Source organism: Prunus mume, linkage group LG5 (genome assembly GCF_029339155.1).
Source record: "Prunus mume cultivar Tortuosa linkage group LG5, ASM2933915v1, whole genome shotgun sequence".
Taxonomy (NCBI): Eukaryota; Viridiplantae; Streptophyta; class Magnoliopsida; order Rosales; family Rosaceae; genus Prunus; species Prunus mume.
In genome coordinates, this window is record NC_142702.1 from 19,916,516 (window position 1) to 19,941,999 (window position 25,484).

A 25,484-nucleotide genomic window follows, 5' to 3' on the forward strand; every position below is an offset into this window, starting at 1 on the left:
ACCTGTCCTGCATAGGCATTCTAACTACAAAAAATTCATCTTTAATACCGGCGTTTATTAGAACAGAAACCAGATTTAGAAGTCACATATAGCACATCAACATTGTTTAACATAGTATTTTGCAAGGATCACTACCATGGTTCAAATTGTGAAATTGTAAAAGCAAATTGTATAGTGAGGCATAATCTCACCTAAGCAAAAAGATTAAATTTCCATAAAATGCCAATTCAGATTCCACAGTGGTGCCAGAATCCAATGTATACAAGCTTAGAATCCATTTACTATTCTTTCCAGAACAAAATTGCTGCATAATCTGATATAACTATCAGGACAGCAAAAAGGAAAAAAGAGTCTCTCCTATAAATTGTTCATTGTGGAAACAACTTAAATGAATAAATTACATTAATGTGGAAGACATGTCAGTTTTCATGATCTAAGATTATAAGAGGGCAGAAAAGAATTCATCAAATAAAGTAAACAACTTGAAGCATCAATCACTTCTCCTGGTAGGCCAAAGGTGGGAGATGATGCCATCTGATGCTAAACTAGAAAGCGGAGTACATGGAACTATTAGACCTTTTGCTTCCCTTTTCTTAGTTTTTCTAGTTGTGCTTCAGCATCTTTCAACTGCTGCCTTAGAGTGGATACCCTTTGCTCTAACGCTTCCACTGTGCTTTCGCTGGTGGAAGGTTGATACGGTGTCAGAAAATGACGTGAAAATGCTTTTATAGCTTCAACTCCGGTAACCTACAAATTCCACATTAATCAAAGGATTGATGAATAATAAGCAACCAATGACTTTAACAGAGTTGGATTTAATCATAGCATACACCTCAACAAAAAATTAGACTCATTTGCAGAGTTCCTCCGAAATGTTCTCCCATTGAATAAGAATACAATACCAAATTTGAATAAAATCAAAGACTAAAGAGGCCTTAAAGATCTGTAGTTGGATATTCTACCAAAAAATATCCAAACATTTGACTTCAAAATAACTAAACAAAAAGATTAAGCACACCTAATAACTGTGAAGAAAATTAAAACCCAAAATAAGGATTAATCCTAAAGAACTACAGAGAACAAAAGGAATCGTAGGTGGGTGAATCATGGGAAAATTCCATCATCTATAGCCCTCTTTCTAGCTAGATGGGTCACAGTTGCTACAATTTTAGTTAGAAAGGGGATATATTGAAGTAAACTTAATACTATCATCACTCAAATGAAAAGTACAGGGAAGCACACTGTAAAAGTAGACCGATCATCAACCCCTGCCTTCCCAGAATAAGAAGTCAACATTTTCACAAATTTTGGCACTCTATGGTTTTACCTCTTCCGGCAGCAATGGCAGCTTGGTGATGTTAAAGTCATCATACAACATGTAGAACTGGTCAAGGTACTTTGTTGCATTCGCATTCTTGCTTTGAGTAATTTGGATTCTGAGCCTACAACAACAGAATTACCGATAGATGGTTAAACCCTGCTCAGAGAATTTACACACAAAAACATGTAAAAGGACACGATGGACATAGTAGGCATACCTTCTTCGTCATAAAGTACTTGGTTAATGATAATATTGTGTGTATCTATCTCAAATTTGGTGAGTTCTGCACCAGTCTCTCTGTTTCATAGAGAGAGAGGAACTCTGGAATGCAAACGCAGACAAAGGTTGTCAAGTCCTGCCAAAAGTGAGATATGAGTGCATCCACAAATGCCTATAACTTGGGACATTCAATTTGGTTTGCAAGCAAGATTGATGAAGTTTGGCAAGTCACTTAAGATTCTAAAATGTACTACAATTTCTTCTCCTTTCCAAACTGACTGTGGTAAAAGTACTCTACATTTATAATAAAGAAGGAAACAAAAGGGTTTAGCTTCTACCTAAATAAGTGGAAAAAATATTTTCCTTCTTTTAAGAACCAAACCCAAACAAGGAAATACTTTATTCTTCTTTCTTTAATTATTTACTTGTTGCCGCTTTACCCTGATCCAAAACATATTTGTTACCGTACAATAGTCATCCTCACCAAAATCAACAATACAGTCAACAGAAAAAGGCAAATGAATGGGGAGACTTACTGGGTCTTTGAATTGCCTGTTAACTTGTTCAATCACATCTTTCATGCCCTCGAGCTTTCCCAGAATTGCATCCTCTCCAAATTCATCATCAACACCAAAGAGGCGGGTCATCTGCCCCAATCAATTTTCAAACACTTGATACCATCAGCATAGAAACAGTTGTAACTGAACAATTATAAGCTTACAGAACTCGGACAAGAAAGTCTGAGACAGAAGTAAAGATTCCACGCGTGTCTTTAACTCATAAATGTTTGCTTGCAAAGGAAGATACAACAAAAGGGTTCAACGATAAATACCTGACTCATTAAACCGCCAAATTTATTTTTCAAAGACATCACTTTTGCCAGACCTTTCTCCAAGGTTGATGGAAACTGCAACAGCCGAAGTGTATGGCCAGTTGGTGCAGTGTCAAATACTATAACCGAATAATCCATTGTTTGGACCAATCTGCAGGGAATAATTTACATAAATGATTTAGAACGATGGTTGGTAAAATATAAAATAAGTAGCACACACAAGGAACTCTACCCAGATAGTAAAGAACAAGTGTGAATTGCAAAGAAACAAACATAAAGGAATATGAATCTTACTTGAGCATCTCTGCAAAGCTCATGGCTTCATCAATTCCTGGAATGGCATTTGCTAGCTCAGAAAACAAATTGTCCATTCCATCTGTTCCCACGTCTTCATGCTCAACAGTAGGATCCACTTCCTACGGAGGATCATAACCAAATAATGAGACTGCACATAATGAAATCCACACACACACACACACACACACACACACACACATGCAAGCATATCGAGATTTTTAATAATAAATACAAATATCAACCATGGATAAAGAGGAAAAGATTCAGCAAGGCAATGACGAATTGGCTCTACTCTCAGAAAACAAATCAAATTCAAAAACAAATTGTTCACAGAACTGAAACAAAACACAGAACCTATGAACTGGGAATCCCTAACGTCATCAAACAGAACCAAATTCTAAGAAATATCCATCATAATCAATCAAACCAATATATCCAACAACTGGGTAATTCCCAAATTCATCAAAAACCCAAAATTCCAACAGAAAAAACCAAAAAATCACCGAAAACAACAACAATTAACCAGTACAAATAATAGAGAAGAGACAAAATTGTGAATCAAAAAGCGTACCATAGCATACAGATTGGTGAACCCATTAACCAAAGTTGGAGTCTTGGTGAACTTCTGTTGAAAAGCATCGCTGAGATTGTGAGCAGGGTCGGTTGAGATGATCAAAACAGAGGATCTGACCCTGGAGAGAAGGATCGAGAGAATTGAGCTACAGGTCGTTTTGCCTACACCACCCTTCCCACCAACAAAAACCCACTTGAGGCTGTCTTGTTCCAGTACGTTCTGAAGAGTCCCCTCCGGTAAATCAGCTGCCGCCATTTATTCACAGAGCACCGTTTACTCTCTCTCTATCTTTCTCTAAAGACTAAACAGTTGGAACCCAGAAATCTAGAGAGAGAAAAAGAAACAGTTCGACAGTGAAAGAGTCGAACTCAAGGACGTACTACCGTGCTAATTTTGGGTCGGGTTTTGAGCCCACGTTCCTCTTAAAAACCTTGTGTTTTGCTGACATGGCAGAAAAAAAAAAACAAAACAAAAAAACCTCATTTACAGAGAAATTTATCTGTCATATTTGAGGTGGTGTAGTTATATATGAATTATAATTTGAGTGAATTGGTGACACTGACATTATTTCTCTTTACGAATTTTTTCTTATATACTAACCATCGTATTTAGGTAAAAAATTATTCTTGATTATAGTATCCAGTTATGCTTGAAATTATTGAAAATACGTTGTGTTTTGCTTTTGAACATCCATTTACGTGCGTATGAACAATTATTAGTCATTGATGTGAATGCAACTTACTATAGATGTTACACACATGAACAATTGACAATATAATTCACAGGCATGACATGAAGTTAATGGTCTTAATGTCCGGTAAAACTTATTAACCACTAGAGTTGGCCCAACCCTAATACCTAGATATGCTTGTTAGACTTGTTAATTTTTTTGAAGGAGAAAAACGCTCTTATTTGTCAGGTCCAAAATTCTCACAAAACTATATCAGCATTATTGCTATGACATCAAATTGGTAACGTTTGTAATTTTGTTGACTGTTCTAATCAATTGTTGATTCTTAACAAACGTAAAGCTTCCCCATCGAAATTCTGTAATGGCTTGGTGAATGCCAAATGAAACCATGAAAATTTAGGCATATCTAAAGTCTGCCGTGTTACTAAATTGCAAAAGGCTCAAGTTCTCATTTTCATTGAAATGATCTGAAAACCAGCAAGGAAAAAGCATTGTTGGCATTGATTTATATTGAGCGAGTCTAGTTTCACTTGGCAACACTATACACAGAGAAGGAATGGAAATCAGTAGAGAGAGTTGTAGGTGAAGCAGGTGGCAACAATGGATGAGACGCAGATGAACAATGCAGGAATCAGGGTGGTATTCAAGAGCTTGCTCTCACCCCAAAACCCAGCTAGTGTTATTGTTCCATCTGCAATTACTCGAGCTAAGGTCCCTGCTTCGGTTGAAAGCAGTCCGCCATTGTATGTCCCACGAGAAAGCCTCGATGACATGACTCGAGATAGGAGTGATAAGTTTACACCTGGATCAGTACAGAAACTGTCATCTTTTCATGTTGGGTAAGCAAATCAAAAGTTGAGCACAAAATTTGATATATCTTAAAATACAGAGAAAAAAAATGAGGGTTTCAGAGCTAAACTTTCAAATGCTTAAAAAGATATACAAGAAGTTAATTGTCCTTCCACAACTATATATTGAATTACCTTCAAGGACTTCAGCTGACACGAATGTTATAAGGGCTGAGCTGACATACTGAGGCACAGAGTAAGGGATCAATACGTGGAAGCTTAGTAGTATACCTATGCATACCAGAATTTCAGATGCCAGTAGAACTTGCCTGCAATCAGGTCAGCAAAGAGAAGAAATATGCATCAGCTGGTGAGTTAATATATAGCAGATAATATAGTGAATTTCATACTTGAAGGTCCACCTTTCTTCAAACATGTTGCTGATGTAGCTTCCAACAACAACGTTGACTGGAAGCACCGTTAGCCCGAGACATGCAAGAAAGATTGCCACACTGCTAGTCGACCAAATAAAGTAATATCCAGTGATGACACTGGATTCAGCAAGTACAATCTCCATTGCATATTTCAGCATAAAATAGATATACAGTTGAACCTGGTGAGAATTAGCAAGATTCAAGTAAGATGTCATGAAGAATGCAGGAACAAGTTCAAATGAGATGAAAGATCTAAACACCAGTAATAGATGGTCCTACTAACTAAAGCAAGCTTGAGAGCTGGAAAAACAGGGGGAATGGATGAAGCGCAGCTAAGAAAATTGGAGTGAAATGTGCTGAGATGATGTAAGAGTGTACAGTTACAACATCATAGTGCTATATTCTTTTCATAAACCTAAACAGATTTGCTTCCAAATATACAAAATACCTTAATCATGTGAACCTACATAGTACATATAATTTTCAGATTTATTTTTTGGGTAACGATATAATTTTCTAATTTCAGCGATGTCGATGATATAATGGGTTCTCTTAATGAATTATCTTAATTTTATTCTCCTGGTTTTAGAGAACCGATATGCAATCTAGTGCCACCCACAAGAACCAGTCATCTAAAAGTGTATTTATCCCTTGATGGATGAAGACTTCAACTACAAGTAAGAGACTGCTTTGTCTCTAAAGTGTTGGTGTGTAAATTTCAAAGGTGGATCTTCATAGAAACTTTTTGATTTCTGTATAAAAATATTAGATTCTTAAGAAATAATCTATACCTTCACTGATGGGGTTAGTAATCTATATGCTGACACAATTGAATTGACTGGTTTTTGGATTTCCACAGGATCTTCTTCAGCATCATCACAATCAGTGTCTCCATCTCCATCTTTTTGCTTAGCTTTGGAGTTTGACAGCAATGGTTGTGTAGGACCATTCTCCACAGAAATATTTACAATTTTCCCTGTTTCAAACAAACTCCACATGAATAATGAAGAAATTGTGTGCCATAAGAGGTGACAAGAATGAACATTAGCGTGAAAGGACTAAGAAAAGAACTAAGAAATCTTGTTTACAAACCAGAATTAGATTCCCGTGGCACAATATTTTCTGTTGTCACACGAGAAGGCTCTTTAAAAGAAATCGACAACCACAGCAAATAGATTAGCCATGCAAGAGCCATAATCCAACCAGGTAATGTGTCTTCGTTGAATGTCAATTTGTAAATCTTGAAATTAGTTTGGAGTAGACAAGCAAGAGCAGGCCCACATGCCATTCCAAGTGCACCGGCACTGACAAAACCAGCAGAAGCCTGCATTCGCAATTTAAGGGGTACGCAGTCACTGATATAACGCCTATTAACTGCTCTTGCAGAACCTAACCTGCAAAGTTGACAAGATGACTGTCCATATTAATAAGGTAAAACGAACATACTAAATCCAAAGATAGGAATATTAAACTTTGTACTAATGCAGGAACTGCACCACAAGATATATTTAATAAGGATAAGCACCAATACACACACTCACACAATTGAAAACAAGTCCATATGCAGATTTGGAGTAAAGCCAAACTATGTTTTCAATAGATTCGGGGATGTGAAACCAAGGAGCATCACTTTTAGAACACAAAAAAGGTGAAATTTTACAGGACCTATATTAAAATAGTGGTCTTCTAGAGTTTTGAAATCTGGTGTTGCATTGCCACTGTCATAGTGGCCACATATCTTAAACAGTCATACTTGTACTAATATTTGAAACTTCTGACAATTCATGATACAATTTCATGTGTGTCAAATCTAATAGTAGAACCCGACCCAAAAAAAAGACCCTAATAGTAGAGATTCCAATTCTTTATTTTCAAGAAAACAGGGCATTTCATTGTAGTGCAATTTCTAAAAAGCTGCCTCAATCTCCATTCAGGCTACCCTTTCTCAAACTGTGCTTATATGCTTATTAATATTCAGAATGGAATTTGACAACAATCAGTATTTACTCCAGTCGCCAGTAAATTAGAAAGGTTAACAAAAGGTCAAGCTTAAGAAAATCCACTGAAAAGCACAAGGAAAATGAACAAATATACTCTAACCACTTACAAATATAGACTATTCATTACTTCTAAGTTCTGACATGAAAACAGAGACTCTGCATAAAATATTCTATAATATCACTCAAAATTAAGTTTGGCATGCAAAAGTAATCAGCTAATCTATACAACCAAATGTAAGTCTCACAATAAAAGAGTCACTTACCCGCAGAATAGTCGACCAATCAGAAGTACTGATATTGAATTAAGATCATAAGCCAATGCATACAAAGTATTTCCCACAAGAAGAATGATGCTGCTAAATACCAGTGGTCTCATGTATGATCTATTTGACCATGCACTGAAATAAACTGAAGAGAACACCTGAGCAACAGCCATTGATCCAATCACAACACCACAGACGGTTGCTGCAGCTCCAAGGGTCATGGAGTAATTGTCAGCTGTTGGGACAATTATATATGTATTAACCATATACAGAAATGTGTTTGCCAAGTTCAAGAGGAGTGACATGAAATGATATCTTCCATCATCAGCATGATCCTCAGATGGGCTTTGTAAATCATCCCCCATAAGAAGTGCATGTTTTCCCAAATAATGAAGGAAACTTGTTGAGTTTGATAACCTGTTTACTGCTGCCCTGATAGAATCAAGGACGGGATCCTGTAAAATCAGATTCATTAGATATTTAGATGTCAGTTGTAATGTACAAAGTGAACCAGCTAAAATTGCCTGCAACTATCATGTGAAATACTAAACAAGATGAACAACTTGAGTCACAAAATTTTCAATGTTTAAACTTCAACAACATAGATAAGTACATGGTTGAGAGAGAGAGAGAGAGAGAGAGTTGAAGTATCAATTTTTTGAATCCTTAAATTCAAACTCAGCTTGATAGAGGCGGATATTGTGCGAGGGTAAATAAATCTTCTCTGCTAACGCCTCTAAATTAAAGTGCTTTTTCATACCAATGCACTTGCTCACACAGAAACACATTATTAAAACTGTAGTTGCAGAAGATCATAAAAAATCGTATTCTCTTCTAAAAGCGGATTGACATTATGAATGAATCCTATCAGAATATTAATTTTCCCCAATATTCATTTCTAAAAACTATTAACATATTGCAAAGGCAGCCATTATCAAATGTTATGCCTTGCGAATTTCAAGCATAATAAAATTCAACTGCTAGCACAAACATTATGAAATTCAATCAGATGGATTAGAAGGAGAGTGTTGATGTTGTATATAATACTTCAATGGATATTAGAGTAAACCGGGTGGGAAAAGGCAGGCTGATCATAAATTGATATGTAGTTCCCACAATGTTGTTGAAAATCTTGAAGGTCTGCCAGGTTTCGAGATATGGCTCCAACAACGGCCCCAACACCCTGCATATTAAGCTTTTAGCTGATGATGCTTGTATTCAATTATAAAGATGGTAGAAGCTACTTTTTGTACTGATATTATAGTGTGCCAAAAAATTCGTAAGGTGCGGCTAAGAGGGAAAAGAAAAAAGAAATGAGAACAAGTTTAGCCCCTTACCACTTGCTTGCAAACTTGGCGTAACTGGGAATAAGGATGATTTGCACGAGTTTTGACATAGTAGTCAGTAAATCTATAACCAAACCGCTTGTCAAACTTCTTCAATATCTTACGCAGACCGATAGCATTCATCTCAACAAAAGAGAGGATTCTTAAAAGATCTCGTCCAACTATTCTATATGCTTCTTGCAGTTCAGGTATTTTTGCTCCATCTACCTGCTGTAAGACAGAATCATACTGTTCTCCAAGATTCAATAACTTGCTTGCAAGAACTCCTTGTTGTTGCAGCAGAAACATGACAATCTTTTCAATCTGAAGTCAACAACAATAACAGAAAAGAAAATCATTCTTACAATATATGATTCAACACCAAAAGTATCCATGAATGTAAATGTATTTGCTACTGGCGAAAATCTGTGCTCCGACCTCAATGAATACAACAATATGAAGGCGATCCTCACCAGAAAACAAAGGAAAAGGAAGCTTGGGAAGTGTATACATTTTTTTTTGGACCATCTTGAAACAGATAATGAGAATGAACAACATACAATGATAAAATTTCAGCATCATCCATCCATACATGCCCTTTTCATTTATTAGATGAGATGCGTTGATATATTGACGTCCCATCCCATGTAGTACAATTTAGCAGAAGCATAAAAAATTGCATGACTTGCAGTTTCATAAAACATCACAAATTGAGATGGAATGATATGGAAGTTAAAAAATGAAATTTAGAAATCCCACGGGTGATTTATCAGTCTGCACATGATAATGGTGTATAACAGACACTGCATTAAACTTGTGAATAAAAGACATAATTCCAATAATGCAACACTGGTTACCTCACTATCTAGCAATATTGAGAAGTCCTTAAGAACAAGGTGGCGATTTTGTGTTCCAACTTCAATTTGTTGTGTATATCGATTGAGCTTCTTCTTCATTAACTTGTAGTCAAGATAGTATCTGAAAAAGAAACAAACAAATTAAAAGTCATAGCAGAGAGCATTTTTGGTTCGAAACGTACTCCAACGTACCCTTGCCACTCTTGAATTTGTGATTCCCTTAACTTCTTCCCGAAGGCAACCATCTTTCAGAATCAATGCTACTGTAAGAAGAGTATCGGCAACACATAAGTTTTCTGCACTACTTTATTTATCAGAGTTGATAAAGCAGCAAATTGAAATCAACAAGTACATGGTAAGTTTTTCCTTCCTCTTAAATGTTAAGTATATGCTTCGTTGACTAAAAATTTAAGAAAATATCTCATAATAATATAAAATTTTCCATTTAGTTTGTAACTCATATCTAACCTGATGAAACTGAGGGAAAGATTGGAGAAAATTTCACTCTGACAGTCAAAATGGAAATAAAATGGGAAACACTGCTAATTCAGACAACCAAATTAAAATCTTTGATTTGCCCATTTTCTCAACTTCACTTTCCTTCAGGGAAAACTTCCAAATTCAGAAATTTTAACTCTGAAGTTCTGTAAAAAATTATTATTTTTGAAAGAACATCAATTTTCCAACAAAGTTTAAATTTAAATAAATAAATAAAAGAACAAACACAAAAACATAATCCCATGTTAACCAAAATGTAATTCTACACCTACAGCAGAGTTAAAAATAAATAAAAACCCAGAATTTATAAGAGCTTAAGAAAGAGAGAATTACCAAATCCAAACTGGAAACCGTTTGTTCATCTTCTACACGAGGTAGGTATGTTCGGTGGAAACAATATGAAAATGAGTTTTGTTTTGAGAGAATGGTTTTTTGCAAGAAAATATGTATGTGGGAATGGAATTCCAAAAATCTTGTAAGCTTCCAGGAAATGGATTCTAATTTATTTTTCTTAATTAAAAAAAACAAAGCAAAAAGAAAACAAACGTCAGAGAAAGAAATAAAAAGAGCTCTGCTCTCTCTGTGTGTTTTGTGCTCTCTCAACTCAAGGAGAGAGAGAGAGAGAGTCTGTCATGACTTAATCAGTCATCAATTGTCGCGCGAAATTGGTTTATGTGGCTAACTTCCAGGAAGGGTAGGAAATACCGTATATATCCTCGCAACACGTCATCTTTTTGCCACTTATGTGCAAACAAAACTAACAAACCAAAAAGTAATGCAACAAAAATGAAGACTTGGCTTTATATACACCGTACACGTCATATATATATATATATATATATTAAATTATTAAAATTATGGAATTGGATCAAGTAAAATTAGGATTTTGATTTGAATATGTGAGATATGCTTGTTTGATCTAGTATTGTAGTTTGTGAGTTTGGCATATAGCATGCAGTCTCAACTCAATGCAATCTTTTGGGGTTATGGGAAGGTACTATTAAGAGAGTTGCTCGCCTATAGGACATGACAAATACTTGAAGTTGAATTGTGACGGTCATATACAGTATATTGTCACGTGGTGTTACTAATGCACGTAATAAGTGATATAATTGATAATATAGTTGTGTTGATATAGTAATGTGACAATATAACAGCTACACTCGTAAATTGTAAAGTGAAATATTGTAGGCCATCGAAAGAAAATGACTTCATGTTTATAAATTAAAAAAAGGAAAGAGTTGGTCATGATGAAGACACTTAAAAGAGTGAAGATTCAATAAGAGGGCTACAACAAGGAAAGTAAATAGTTTAGCACTGGCTCACCCCACGTGATTAAAGGCTATGATGGGTATGGATTTAATTATTGAAAGTGATGTCAAGTCGTATGGTGATACATATGCATGCGCAACTTACAGATGATACTGTGTAACGGGAATGGAAGAAGCTTTCTTGTTTGGGTAAAATCTAATAAACCCAAAGATAATTTATGCATAATATATACACAGTTTTTCTCTTAATGGACGCTATTGTTGTAGCTATATTTCTTACATCAAAAGCTTGTTTTGTATACTCAATGATGCTCGTTGAAGCGTGGAGAAAATTGAGAAATGGACGAAAGCGTGGAGGAAAACTGAAACAACAATGACGTCTATTTAGAAATTTTGGATGTCCAAATATGAGAAAATATGTACATATATAATATGCCGGGAAAATTAATTAACTAGAAATGCTTATGCAAAAACTAAGAATGAAAATCAAGTAATACCAGAACAAGGTAATTACAAGTACTAAGACGGAATTCCTTATTTGCATTGATATTATTTTGGGGGTGGGGAACTCCAAGAAACAAAACCTCAACTCAACTAAGAAAGAAAGGTGAAGAAATGAAGGCTCTGGGCCTAGGCTGTAGGTAAAAATGGAGACCCAAAACAAAAAAGGAAAAAAAAAAAACAGAAGGAGAAGAAGAAGAAAACCCTGAGAAGAGATGAAGGCCATCTGATTGTTAACTGTTTGATAGAGAGATAACAAAACTGAAAACGAAGCTAGCTTTAGAGCTACATGAGCATTTAAAAGCATGCAGGATACGAAACACAGAGGGTGCACTTACAGTCAGTTCAAAGAACTCGGGTCCGCTGATGAACTTTGTTGCCCTGCTTTCACTGCAATAGACTAGTATTTAAAGAAGAACACAATCTAGTGGAGAGAGAGAGAGAGAGAGAGAGAGAGAGAGAGAGAGTTTTTCCTTGGAGTTGAATTAATTATGATTTACATGATGAAGCCGTGAATGAAACAAGGACCTGCCACCAAATTAAACGCAACTTTTACTGTACCGTTTAATGAAAGAATCTTGCTAATTAAACTGATTAACTATTTGTTAGTTTAGTGATATTTCTATTTTTAGAATAAATTAAACGCGGAAATGGATTATTTATGTTGTCCATAAGCAATGAGCCTTTATTTGTGGCTCACAACGAAGAAAATCATAGTTTTCAGGTGAGGGTCTCAAAGTCCCATGATCCTTAGCCACGTGTCGTGGATAAAGGAGTGTGTGGTAAAATTTAAATTTAAACATTCTTTTGTTTTTGTTCAATAAATAAATATAAATTTAAACATGGAGAAAACAAACAAAAAAAATCTTGTTGGACCTAAGTTTAGGCTTGGGATGGAAAGCTTAAAAACTTGGTACTAATAAATTTAGGCTTGTGTTGTGCCAAAATTTATTTGCCTTTATGTAGTTATTAGGGGCGATATACCTTGTGCGCTAAATTAATTATAGGACTTGTTTATGAATGATTCTGAATAAGTCAGAATACTTCTAGATATAATCACCTCTTATGTGTTTCTCTATATAATCACTTTAAGTGATTTAAGTGATTCTGGGCATAAATACCACATATGTACTTCTACATAAAATCATTTAAAACCACTTGAAGTGATTATTTGGAAAAATGATTCTCCATAGAAGCGCTTTTTGGTCTATCCATAATCACTCTCAAACTAACTTTATGTGTGATTACACTCCACCCAATCATAACTAACTCATCATATCCCAGGAAAAATTAGCACTTGTTAAAGTTCGTGTTCAAATTATCATTCTAAAAATACAAGCACACCCAGAGAGGGGAAAAAAAAAGTTAATCTCGTCATTCGGATGTGGAGACACCTCTTGATATTTACGAAAAAAAATAAAAAAATTAACAAACCAGAAAATTCCACGTGTTGTGTATTGCATGCCACATAATATATATGTATGAGGTGTGAAACATAAAAGTTGAAAGAAAACTGGTCATTGTATGGCTTTATAAGAACAAATCTTTTTGTTAGGATACCTTATCTTCCACGTGGCCCATTAATTTACTAGGGACAGAAAATATAAATAGGTCAATTTGGTGGCACGTACTTTATGTCTCGTCCGTCTTATGCATTCACATGTTCATTTTCCTTAATCATATAAATTTATATGGGCCGGCCACTTGGAATATTCTCATTTCCATTTTTTTTTCAGTGAATTTACGATATTATGACATCACTAATCTTATTTATTAATATTTCTGGGTAAAAAAGAAAAGAAAATTGTGGTCAGGAAGCTAGAATGAGCATGAGCCATATAGACAAGCCAGAAAAACATAAGCCATGGAAGTGGAAATTGATGTTCTTAGGAATATTCTTAACTCTTCCAATTACAATTACAGCAGATGAATAGACTGATCAAATCAACTGTAAGATTGACTTTTAGGTTGTGAAATAAAAAGACAAATTTGTACGCAAACTCTCTAAAAGCAGAGTTGATTTAAAATTTTATTTTGCATTTTCAACTTTAAAATAAAAAAAAACTAAAATACAGCCTGATCGATCAAATCAACTGAAGAGGCTAGAATCATCTGACCTAATTTCCCATGGTTGATTTTCTCTCTCTCTCTCTCTCTCTCTCTCAATGTAGGGTTTAATGTAGATTGAGGACTTGTGTTTAAAAAGACAAATTTGAATTTAGGTCAAAAGGAAACTCGGTATGAGTGGAGAATCATTCTATAATTTCTTCCAAATTAGAGTATCAACTTTGAGATTTTTTTATAATTATGTTAGCAAATCAACATTGAGACTTTTATTAGCCTAATATCTCTATTAGGGCAAAATATCAACCGGGCAGTGTTTGTGACGTGCTTGGCTCATTTAACTTTATTTTTTTAATTCTTGAATTTCTTTAAACAAAAAATTCATGTTAGCATATTAAATTTATACAAAAATAAAATAAAATAATATGTTCATATCTTTCTTATATGTAATATGGGACTAAAAATTGAGGATTTGTTGTAGTATTTATTTATTGGCCTCCAAATCAAAATCCATATATGTAGATATCAAGAGGGGGAGGAGGTTAAGACATAGTTTATGTAAAGTGCATCTTGACAAAAAAAAAGTTCTTAAATGGGTTAGGCCAAGCTTGAAGCGGGTTCGGCCAAGCACGGCTCATGTTGGGCAACTCAATCCATTAGGCTTAATTTTCTAATCCCGGCATGACCCAGGCTTTTGTGTTATGCTTAGCACGGGCAGTCAATAATCGTACTTGAGCCATGCCGTACCCCATTTAAATGGGCTAAGTTTGTGCTGTGTTGGACGGATCCGGCACATTCGACACCTCTATATCTAAGTTTGAATTCTCATTCCTTACAGATAAAAAACTGTTATTCACACTCTAAATTAGTCATTATGCACTCCACATGTATTATTAAACTCATTCAATAAAGCTAATTAGTTTCCATCACATTGGTGGTGAATTCCCCCTCTCCCATGACACATAGAAGCATCGAATCCAATAGAATTTCTTTTCTCCAATGTAACAAAGAAAACTCATTTAGAAAATTAATATAAAAACGATACACAACGACTTTTTTGAGGTGCGAATAACAACTTGGTTTGGAAAACATTCGTCGATATTTATCCAACTACACTGCTGAATTATGAACTTTAGTTTATGTCCTACAGTTGGCCAATTTTCTAAAAGCAGAGCAGGTATTGAGGATTAGGTTGATGTAGCCTACACTACAAATGGGCTTGCCATTTCCATTTTGTGCTTAGATTTGGGTCTATCTACACTTGATAAAGTGGGCTTGAATTTCAGCTAGAGTGATCTGTTGTTAGTTTGGGCCTTTAGCCTCCATTGTCTTCTCTCTGTTTCCTCATTTCTTCTTCAGGTCTCTCATACATAAACCCCTGAATTAAGGTACCTACCTGTGCTGCGGTGACCAAAATCAATCGAAATTCAATTCAATTCAATTCTGCAGTGAAACCCAGAAAGAGAGAAAGAAAGAGAGAAAAGTCACCAATCGGAATTGCAATTGTAATGGCAATGTCGGTGGAAATCGGAGGAGGGACGTTATCGGAGATATATCAGAGCGCCAAGAAGCTATTGTTGAGAACAAGAGACGGCCTTGAGAAGCTGGAGAGATTGGAGAACGCAGGTGGCATCGACTCCCCGGACCTTTCCACGTCCGTCAAAAGAGACATTTCTCAGATTCAGTCCTTCTGCGCCGAGATGGACCGCCTCTGGCGATCTGTTGGCGCCAAATCCCAACGCGATCTCTGGAAAAGGTTGGTTTTCTTTCATTGATCCCTTGAACCTTGATTTGGGTTTTTTTCTTTTGCATTTAATTGTAATTGGACTTGGTTTTTTTGTTCATGAATTCCTTGAGTCTTGAGTTGGGTTTTTGTCATTTTTGTATGTTATAATTGTAATAGGAATAGTGTTTTTTTTTATCATCATCAATTCCTTTAGCATTGAGGTGGGTTTTTTTGTCATTTTTGTATATTGTGGTTGTAATTGTAATTGGGTTTCTTTAACTGGATCCTATTTTGCTTCTTGTTACGCAGAAAAGTAGAACAAATAGCGGAAGAGGCTCAGTCTTTGAAAGAAAGTCTGGATAAGTATAATTTGAGGAATCAGAAGAGGGCCCAAGAAGCCAGAGAGAGGGCAGAGTTGCTTGGAAGAGCTGTATGCAACTCCCAACCCTTTTACTTTTTGTTTACTACCTCATTCTGATGTATGCCTTTGTTTAATATGCCTTTGTCTTATGATGTAGAATGGGGAGGGTGCTCATGTTTTGAGAATCTTTGATGATGAGGCGCAAGCAAGGGCGTCAGTTCGTAGTTCTTCTCGCATGCTTGAAGAAGCCAGTGCTACTGGAGAAAGTATTCTTAGGAAATATGCAGAACAAAGGGATTGGCTAAAGGTATCACCCATATTCGTGCTCACTGTTATGCACCTCACTTTGCACCAATTATTGAAAGAAAAACGATAGTGCAATTGCAATTTGTCTCTTGAATATAGTTAAAACATTCATTAATAAGCTTACAGTTAACAGTAGCTCTTCTTTAAAATTGTGCACAATGAGTAGATACTCTGGTTTTATAGAATATTCTAATTACTATGATAGGACAGCTTTGTACTGTTAGAAAATTGATTGAGTTGGCATTTGATATTTTAATTAATTTTCAACAGTCAAACGGCAGGATATGATTCATAGCAAGGACAATTCTTTTAGATGAGTATATGTGATGCAGGACAAGAGATAGAATTAGCGAGGAAGTAGAGAATAGGGAACTTAAACAATGAACAAATTAGGATAACTGAAACCAATAATTTTAATCACTCAATGCATGACAGTAGTCTATCAGTCACCAACTATCATAAATACCCTGCAACTAAGTTCTACTTGAAACACAGTCTGATATGATTCATACTGAATGATTTGAAAACTAGCTAAGTGTGATAATCTCACCACCCATACCTACAGAGAAAATACTTTGATATAGCACTTCCCTAGTTATAGAATTAAATATATGATGAATTGTAACCAAGAGACCTCAGGTGGCTCAACTCCCTGACCTTGAGCACTTTGATACATTGATGATAATTGGAATACTCCGTTGCCTCAAAATAAATTTGAAAAAGAACTCAACAATGCTTTCATATACCAAGAGAATTTCAGAGGCTTAACTCACTGACCTCGGGCACTTTGCTGTATTGATGAAGGTTGGAATCCATGATTGCCTCATAATAGAGTTGAACAAGATCAAAGAAACATGTAATTTCTTCCATTGGATTTTAATCTTCCATCTTTCCCTTTAGAATGAATTTTGTAGCAATTGGAAGTCAAGTCATAGGAAATTGAACTCGATATGGGTAAAAAGAAAAAGGAAATCGAAAAGGCCAAGAGCTTTGATACATAACAGTTAGTGATGTATTACATGTTTGCTGCTACTAATGCTTGTTAAAATAATGGTGAATTCTCTGTTGACTTGTTTCAGAGCGCACAACGAAAAGGATTGGATGTCCTGAACACAGTGGGTCTCTCTAACTCTGTTTTGAAGCTCATTGAGAGGCGGAACCGTGTTGATCAGTCGATCAAGTATGCAGGCATGATTCTGACTGTTGTCATTGTTGTGTATCTCATATGGAGGTGGAGGTGATGATCTATGCTTGAAATGTTGCGAGCCTATTTTGTTTCTATTTTTGTGGGAAGATTATATAATTTCCTAATGTATGTTCTCCCATTTGAACAAGGCAAACGAGCTTGTACAAGACAAACCTGTATAAATATGAATTTAAGCCCAGTGGTGGTATACCTTTTATTTGATTATTTTGTCTTCACGTGGATGGGTTAAATCTTTGGGTCTGAGGTAGCTGTTTGTTAGTACAAGCTGTTATGTAATTTGTAGACCCATTGTATATGGTTGTCTGGTTGAAGATGAAGTTGAAAGATACATCTTACGTTTCAATTGCCAAAATGATGTTCTTTGCATTTGATAAATTTTATCTCTGTATATGGTTGTCAAATTGAAATGGACCCTTCATTTTTATTTATTATTTTGGTAATAGTCTATGTCTAACCATATTTTCACTTGTTAGATGAGGTCCTAACTTGAAAAGCATGGCAGCCATTAGATTGGATTTATTTTATGAGAAAGTGTTTGCTCATCACTTTAGTCAAGGTGTACTCTCCCTCCATGGGTATAACCACGGTCAAGCTCATTATGGACGTGTCAAATACTGAGTATACCTTGGGTTATAATGATGAGCAAAAATATTGATTTTTTTTATACATTAGTTCTGATCAGGCTCTCATACATTTGATAATCCACAATGTAAATTCAAAACTAATATAAACAGACACCATTATGAAGACAGTTAAATCCAAAGAATTTTGCTTTTATCATGAATTTAAATTCTCAATAATGAAAACTTTCACTGTACATTACAGTGTACGAACAAGCATCCTAGAGATCATGTATTAAAAATTGATCCCTACATAAATGAACAAAACTAATCTGAATAACTGACTGGCTGTCAAAAATTTAGATACAGGATTGCTACAATTGTTCATTGATGCCTTCACGGCCACCATAGCAATGGCTCATGCAAACTGAAGGAAATGTTCTTGTCTAAAATATTCACGGAACTAGATGGAGTAAAGTAACTCATGAAGACTCCACTTTGACGGCAGGAGGATCCATCCACTTCCAAACAGAAAGGAGACCAGTTGCATCCCCACTGAAGAATAGTCCTCCAGGTCCTACCTCGACCGTCCGAACTTCTTGTTTTGCAAATAATCTGCCTCTTTCAGTGAATGATGGCAGTTCATATATACGGACAGAATTATCATTGCAAGAAGAAAGCAAGATTGGCTTGCTTTCTGCATCTGTCATTCCGGCAAGATCAAGAACACCCTGCTCTTCATTGTGAGTGTAGGTCACTTCCAAACCGCCTCCTTCAGTGGCAGCCCACACCTTTATCGTGTCGTCCAGTGAGCACGAGAGCAAGAACTGATCCCAGCAAAGAAGAGACATTACCGAACCAGAATGCCCATTTAGTGTCAGAACACCCTGCAAAGTATAAAGGTCCCACACCTGAAACAAAAAGAACATTACAGTAAATTACACGAGGAATTTGAATACAGAAGCACTCCATAATCAGATTATTGGAATAAATCATTTTGCTCCCTCTATTGTAAATAGAGAAGAGGACATAAAGTAGAAGCTGACAAAACTTGTTTGTAGATGCCACAAACTTACCTTAATTGTATGGTCCACAGAACCCGAGTAAAGCCTGTTACGCCCAACAGTTAAACATACCACGGCACCAGTGTGGCCCTTCAGAGTTGCAGCAGGATAAAATGGCGGATTAGTTTCAGTGCTACCTTTCCACACACATATATCACCATTCTGCAATATTAAAAGAAACAGATAAATCAATTGAAAATGGTGCACTATTAATAAAAGGAGGAACATATATCCTAAAATCCCAGCTACGCAATAATTAGGAAAGCTGCAGAATTGTTAGGCTCTTTACCTGTGTCCCGGCGAAAAGCATTTCATTACCAACCACCATAGCATGCACTTGGCCAACAGGTCCATCCAGGTTGAATTCAGAATTTGTCTCAGTATTCCAAACCTGCAACATCAAGCAAGATCAGCATACATATTGAAGTTGAACCAACCAAGCTACTAAAAAAAAGTGCTCCAGTTACAACAATAAAATACCTTAACAAGATTTGGCACACCAGCAAAAACCCATGGGCCCTCACTAATTAAAGAACCTGCTTCACCACCAAGATCAATCACACTGCCACATTCACCAGTATGGCAGTCCCAAACTCTGGCTGTTCCATCTTTACTGGTTGAATAAAGCTTGTTAGTTCGTTCAGGAAGGGCAATACCAGTGACAGCCTGTTAACATAAATTTCACAATTATTATTTCCAAAGAGGAACAGAACAAATTAAAAAAGAAAACATATTTCGAAAATTAAAAATACCTTCGTGTGCCCTTGGAGCTTTGCCAACATGGAGAACCCCTCACCACGGAACCAGTTATGCAAATACAGGCATCGATCACCTTTCACACAATTTCCATCTACCCAGAACTTGCAGACATTTTTCGGAGTAGCATTTCTTTTCTGGGCAGCATTGCTTTTCTGAGGAGCATTGCTTTCGTGAGGAGCATTGATTTTCTGAGGAGCATTGCTTTTCTGAGTAGCATTGCATGCATTGCCCTTTCCCGTGGCAGTTCCTTCCTTCGTCCAAACAAGAGATGACTTCTTTGAAATTTGAGGGTTCATGGATGAAGGCGGTGCATCCGCGTGCAGGAAACGACAGAATTCCCTTGTGCACCTTCCAGCAGCCCAAAAGGCGCAAACAGTTTTTGAAGGTCCTCCTGCAGGTCGAGCATACACTGATCTTTCTGGTCTATTGGTGTGCCTCCTCACTACCTTAGTGGCCATACTATAAACACAAATTTTGAAACCAATAAGAAATCGTAGAGAGACAGCTTTGAAGATCACCCCCTCAAACAGAATTTCAATATTTCATCGATCTTCAGAAAACCCTAAAAATATACGAAACCCGATAAGCCTTGAAATCCAAATCGACGTACGATCACCCTCTAAGAATCGAGAAAACTAGCGAGGGCGGATTCTTCAAATCCTTTCAATCAATTCGAAAACTTTTCAAACTAGCCAGTCGCCGATCCCAAGGCGTATCCTAAACAACAATAAAAGTAACCCTAAAATCGAAACCCTAGATATCCAGTTTGAGCGTGCATCAAACCCATAACCAAAAACCATTATCCTCAAGAAATACGCGTTCGGCGAAAAAAAAAAAGCCTCTTGGGTATCAATTAACGGTCGAAAACGAACGAAACCCTAGAAGGAACAATGCGATTGCAGAGACGCGTGAAGAGAAGAAGCAAACCTGATCGATTCGATTGGGCGAGAGCTTTGAGCTTTGAAGCTATTCGATTATCGTCTGGACTGATTTCGAAGCACAGTCAATCCAAATGGACGAACGATCAAAGAGAAAGAAAACGATCACAGAGAAAGAGAGAAAATGCCTTTTGCTTTCGTTGCGATTGAAACCCTAATTGTAAGCGAAACTTTGATCACTCTGGCCTGAAGCTGATCTTCTATTCTATGTGTATATATATAGTTGGCGTAGGCTGGAGACTTTCCAACTGGCGCCAGGAAATAAGTATTGCGTTCGTTAGACGCGGTGATCATAGAACTGATCGTGACCGTCCGATATAAATCAATTATTCCTGACCGTTAGATCTAATCTAATTTTGTCGTTTCTCTTTATTTATTTTTAAACCAAACTAGCTTTCGGACAGAAAAAAACCTAACTTTTTATCAAAAACAATTTCTTTGTTTGAAATAATGTTACTAAAACATTTTCATCCATGCCTCTGGAAAATCACAAAGTAAAAATATAGTAGATCAGCATGCTAGTGTTTAATAAAATAAAAATATTTAAACTTAAGGAGTTAAAAGGCTTATTTGGATCGAGAGAACTCATATATAAGTTAACAAAGTCTAGTCATGTGAAAAAAGAGTTTGATTTGCATCCAGGTGGCCTCAAGTTCAAACTTCTCTGAAACCTCGATAATATTTGAATACCCTTCCCCTTCCTAACTTTTGAAAAAAAAAAAAAAAATACTAAGATATAGAGATTTAGACAACATTACAAGATCCACTATATGGAGAACCACATTGAAAGATACATCTTGGTTGTCAAATTCAAATGCACCCTTAATTTTCATTTATTATTTTGGTAATAGTCTATGTCTAACCAGATGTTAACTTCGTTAAATGAGCTCCTAAATAGACCTCCTAAATTAACATCATTAAATGAGGTCTTAAATTCAAATCCTCGAATGAACAAGTCTCGCCTCCAACTCCTTCGAGTGCCAAGTGTGGCAGCTATCTCAGATTGGATTTCTTTTAAGTAAATTTAGGTTTTAGCCATAAAAAAAAAAATTTCACTTTTGGAAAAAGCCAAATTTTTTCAAAAAAGACAGAAAAACCTCTCAACTTTCAAATCAAAGACATGCAAGTGTAAATGATTTCTTAGGAAATTCAAAAATAAATAAAAGCAAATTTGTCCATTTTAGCTTCTTTTACAAAATTTCTCTCTTTTGAGTTTTTCCAAAGTCTCCCTTTCTTTTACCTCCTTTAATAAAAGTTCTTATTGACCCGAAAAAATAAAAAAAGATTGGATTTCTTTTACAAAAACAGCCACCAATCTTAGATTGTGTTTGAATCCCTCAAATGACATAGACTGGAAGGGGTAAGTAAATTCAAAATTAGAATTGCATTTATAATGACTTTAAATTCTCAATAATGAATCATTTTTCAGATTGAAAAATTTCACTGTACATTAACAGTGTAAGAACAGACATCACAGAGGGATCATGTATTAAAAATTGATCCCCACAGAAATGAACACAACTAATTTGAATAGCTGACTGGCTTTAGATACAGGATTGCTACATTTGTTCATTGATGTTTCACGGCCACCATAGCAATGGCTCTTGCAAGCTGACGGAAATAAAATTTTCACGGAACTGGCTGCAGTAAAGTAACTCATGAAGACTCCACTTTGACTGCGGCAGGAGGATCCATCCACTTCCAAACAGAAAGGAGACCAGTTGCATCCCCACTGAAGAATAGTCCTCCAGGTCCTACCTTGACCGTCCGAACTTCTTGTTTTGCAAATAATCTGCCTCTTTCAGCGAATGACGGCAGTTCATATATGCGGACAGAATTATCATTGCAAGAGGAAAGCAAGATTGGCTTGCTTTCTGGGTCTGTCATACCAGCAAGATCAAGAACACCGTGCTCTTCATTGTGAGTGTAGGTCACTTCCAAACCGCCTCCTTCAGTGGCAGCCCACACCTTTATCGTATCGTCCAATGAGCATGAGAACAAAAACTGATCCCAACAAAGAAGAGACATCACCACGCCAGAATGCCCATTTAGTGTCAGAACTTCCTGCAAAGTATAAAGGTCCCACACCTGAAACAAAAAGAACATTACAGTGAATTACCCTAGGACTTTGAATACATAAGCACTCCATAATCAGATCATTGGAATTTTCTTTATTAAAATAAAAACACCACAAAAACAAACTAAAACAGAATAAATCATTTTGCTATTTTGTAAATGGGGAAGAGGACATATAGTAGACGCTGACAAAACTTGTTTGTAGATTCCACAAACTTACCTTAATTGTATGGTCCACAGAACCCGAGTAAAGCCTGTTGCGCTCAACAGTCAAACATACCACAGCACCAGTGTGGCCTTTCAGAATTGCAGCAGGCTGAAATGGCGGATTAGTTTCAGTGCTACCTTTCCACACACATATATCACCATTCTGCAATATTAAAAGAAACAGATAAATCAAATGAAAACGGTGCACTATGAATAAAGGGAGGAACATACATCCTAAAAGCCCAGCTATGAAATAATTAGGAAAGCGGCAGAATTGTTAGGCACTTTACCTGTGTCCCGGCGAAAAGCATTGCATTACCAACCACCATTGCATGTACTTGGCCAACAGGTCCATCCAGGTTGAATTCAGAATTTGTCTCAGTATTCCAAACCTGCAACATCAAGCAAAATCAGCATACATATTGAAGTTGAACCGACCAAGCTACTAAAAAAAAGTACTCCAGTTACAACAATGAAATACCTTAACAAGATTTGGTACACCAGCAAAAACCCATGGGCCCTCAGTAATTAAAGAACCTGCTTCACCACCAAGATCAATCACACTGCCACATTCACCAGTATGGCAGTCCCAAACTCTAGCTGTTCCATCTTTACTGGTTGAATAAACCTTGTTAGTTCGTTCAGGAAGGGCAATACCAGTGATAGCCTGTTAACATAAATTTCACAATTATTAAGACTGTCCAAACTCGGAAATAAAGAGGAACAAAACAAATTAAAAAAGAAAACGTACTTCCAAAATTAAAAATACCTTCGTGTGCCCTTGGAGCTTTGCCAACATGGAGAATCCCTCACCACGGAACCAGTTATGCAAATACAGGCATCGATCACCTTTCACACAATTTCCATCTACCCAGAACTTGCAGACATTTTTCTGAGTAGGATTGCTTTTCTGGGCAGCATTGCTTTTCTGAGGAGCATTGCTTTTCTGAGCATTGCTTTTCTGAGGAGCATTGCTTTTCTGAGGCACATTGCATGCATTGCCCTTTCCCGTGGCAGTTCCGTCCTTCGTCCAAACAAGAGACGACTTCTTTGAAATTTGCGGGTTCATGGATGAAGGCGGTGCATCCGCGTGCAGGAATCGACAGAATTCCCTTGTGCACCTTCCAGCAGCCCAAAAGGAGCAAACGGTTTTTGAAGGTCCTCCTGCTGGTCGAGCATACACTGATCTCGCACTTAAAGCCTGGTCTAGTGGTGTGCCTCCAATTCGATGTACTACCTTAGAATGGCTAGCATGGCGGACTCAAATCCTTTAAACATTCGAAAACTTTTCAAACAAACCAGTCACCGATCCCGAGGCGTATCCTAAACCAATAAGTAACCCTAAATAAATCTGCACTGATAAAGCCTCTTGGGTATGAAATAACGGTCGAAAAGGAACAAAACCCTAGAAGGAACAATGCGATTGCAGAGACGCGTGAAGAGAAGAGAAGAATGCAAACCTGATCGATTCGATTGGGCGAGAGCTTTGAGCTTTGAAGCGATTTGATTACCGTTTGGACTGATTTCGAAGCGCAGTCAATCCAAATGGACGAACGATCAAAGAGAAAGAAAACGATTACGGAGAAAGAAAGAAATGCCTTTTGCTTTCGTTGCGATTGAAAACCTAATTGTAAGCGAAGCTTTGATCTCACTGTCTTGGAGCTCCACTTGTATATATATAGTTAGCGTAGGCTGGACTTTCCTACTGGCGCCAGGAAAGATGTATTGCGTTTGTCAGACGCGGTGATCGTAGAACTCATTGTGACCGTTCGATATGAATCAACTAGTCCTGGCCGTTGATCTATTTATAGTTAGCGTCCAATCACATTGTGACATGTGGATTAAAATAATTAAATACATTTTTAATGTCCTTACTCCAGGCTGGACTTTCCTACATTGGCGCCAGGAAAGATGTATTGCTTGGTGTTTGATCTTCAATATTCTTCACTTTGAGTACCCGCGGTGATCGTAGAACGGATATTTCATTGTGATGCTTCCTTGAAGTATTCGCATTCCCAGCTATGAATCAACTAGATAGAGAGACGGAGAGAGAGAGAGAGAGAGAGAGAGAGAGAGAGAGAGAGGCTGGCACGATGTAATTGGACATTGTTCCATCTATTTATTTGTGCCCTTTTGTCTCTTTATTTTTAAACCAAACTAGCTTTCGGACCCACACAAAAAAACGATTGTTAAAAAAAGCAAATTTTTTGTTTGAAATTATCTAAAAACATTTTCACCCGTGCCTGTGGATAATCATAAAGCAAAAATATAGTGGATCATTATGCTATAAAATAAAAATATTTAAACTCAATGAGTTAAAAGGTTTATTTGTTTCGAGAGAATTA

At 36.6% G+C, this 25,484-nt stretch overlaps 5 protein-coding genes across 14 annotated transcripts; 1 reads left to right on the top strand and 4 right to left on the bottom strand.

The window, feature by feature from the left end:
- Nucleotides 1-187: 187 nt before the first annotated feature.
- LOC103331956 (P-loop containing nucleoside triphosphate hydrolases superfamily protein) lies at nt 188-3,635 on the bottom strand. Its single transcript, XM_008234634.2, is given in 9 exon segments — nt 188-747; nt 1,328-1,401; nt 1,404-1,442; nt 1,539-1,607; nt 1,610-1,676; nt 2,077-2,187; nt 2,373-2,523; nt 2,667-2,788; nt 3,241-3,635. Coding segments are annotated over 9 exon segments (1,068 nt in total). The 5' UTR covers nt 3,499-3,635; the 3' UTR covers nt 188-570.
- A 735-nt stretch (nt 3,636-4,370) lies between these two features.
- LOC103331957 (SPX domain-containing membrane protein At4g22990-like) lies at nt 4,371-12,461 on the bottom strand. 8 transcript variants are annotated; one of them, XM_089053100.1, is made up of 11 exons: nt 12,210-12,461; nt 9,794-9,864; nt 9,602-9,722; nt 8,757-9,068; nt 8,489-8,602; nt 7,420-7,874; nt 6,249-6,550; nt 5,948-6,132; nt 5,133-5,335; nt 4,918-5,051; nt 4,371-4,736 (listed from the first exon to the last, which is right to left on the bottom strand). In XM_089053100.1, exons 2-11 carry the CDS (start codon nt 9,844-9,846, stop codon nt 4,498-4,500), a joined length of 2,118 nt encoding a protein of 705 aa, XP_088909226.1. In that variant the 5' UTR covers nt 9,847-9,864; nt 12,210-12,461; the 3' UTR covers nt 4,371-4,497. The 8 variants fall into 8 exon arrangements, with proteins under 8 accessions (XP_088909226.1, XP_088909229.1, XP_088909225.1 ...); XM_089053103.1 differs by having other exon boundaries at nt 8,467-8,602; XM_089053099.1 differs by lacking the exon at nt 12,210-12,461 and adding an exon at nt 10,433-10,814 and having other exon boundaries at nt 9,794-9,861.
- Nucleotides 12,462-15,308: 2,847 nt separating this feature from the next.
- On the top strand, nt 15,309-17,878 carry LOC103331958 (membrin-11-like). Of its 2 annotated transcripts, none has more exons than XM_089052056.1 (4): nt 15,309-15,691; nt 15,971-16,091; nt 16,180-16,329; nt 17,133-17,328. In XM_089052056.1, the coding sequence occupies exons 1-4, from the start codon at nt 15,444-15,446 to the stop codon at nt 17,226-17,228; spliced, it is 615 nt and encodes a 204-aa protein (XP_088908182.1). In that variant the 5' UTR covers nt 15,309-15,443; the 3' UTR covers nt 17,229-17,328. The 2 variants fall into 2 exon arrangements, with proteins under 2 accessions (XP_088908182.1, XP_008232861.1); XM_008234639.3 differs by lacking the exon at nt 17,133-17,328 and adding an exon at nt 17,408-17,878 and having other exon boundaries at nt 15,312-15,691.
- Nucleotides 17,879-18,292: 414 nt separating this feature from the next.
- LOC103332012 (zinc finger CCCH domain-containing protein 48-like) lies at nt 18,293-24,720 on the bottom strand. 2 transcript variants are annotated; one of them, XM_089052054.1, is made up of 6 exons: nt 24,600-24,720; nt 19,912-20,377; nt 19,640-19,825; nt 19,449-19,550; nt 19,172-19,321; nt 18,293-19,006 (listed from the first exon to the last, which is right to left on the bottom strand). In XM_089052054.1, the coding sequence occupies exons 2-6, from the start codon at nt 20,374-20,376 to the stop codon at nt 18,578-18,580; spliced, it is 1,332 nt and encodes a 443-aa protein (XP_088908180.1). In that variant the 5' UTR covers nt 20,377; nt 24,600-24,720; the 3' UTR covers nt 18,293-18,577. The 2 variants fall into 2 exon arrangements, with proteins under 2 accessions (XP_088908180.1, XP_088908179.1); XM_089052053.1 differs by lacking the exon at nt 24,600-24,720 and adding an exon at nt 20,846-20,993.
- LOC103331959 (zinc finger CCCH domain-containing protein 48-like) lies at nt 22,222-24,600 on the bottom strand. Its single transcript, XM_089052055.1, has 5 exons — nt 23,909-24,600; nt 23,621-23,806; nt 23,430-23,531; nt 23,153-23,302; nt 22,222-22,944 (listed from the first exon to the last, which is right to left on the bottom strand). Exons 1-5 carry the CDS (start codon nt 24,206-24,208, stop codon nt 22,513-22,515), a joined length of 1,170 nt encoding a protein of 389 aa, XP_088908181.1. The 5' UTR covers nt 24,209-24,600; the 3' UTR covers nt 22,222-22,512.
- Nucleotides 24,721-25,484: the final 764 nt, after the last annotated feature.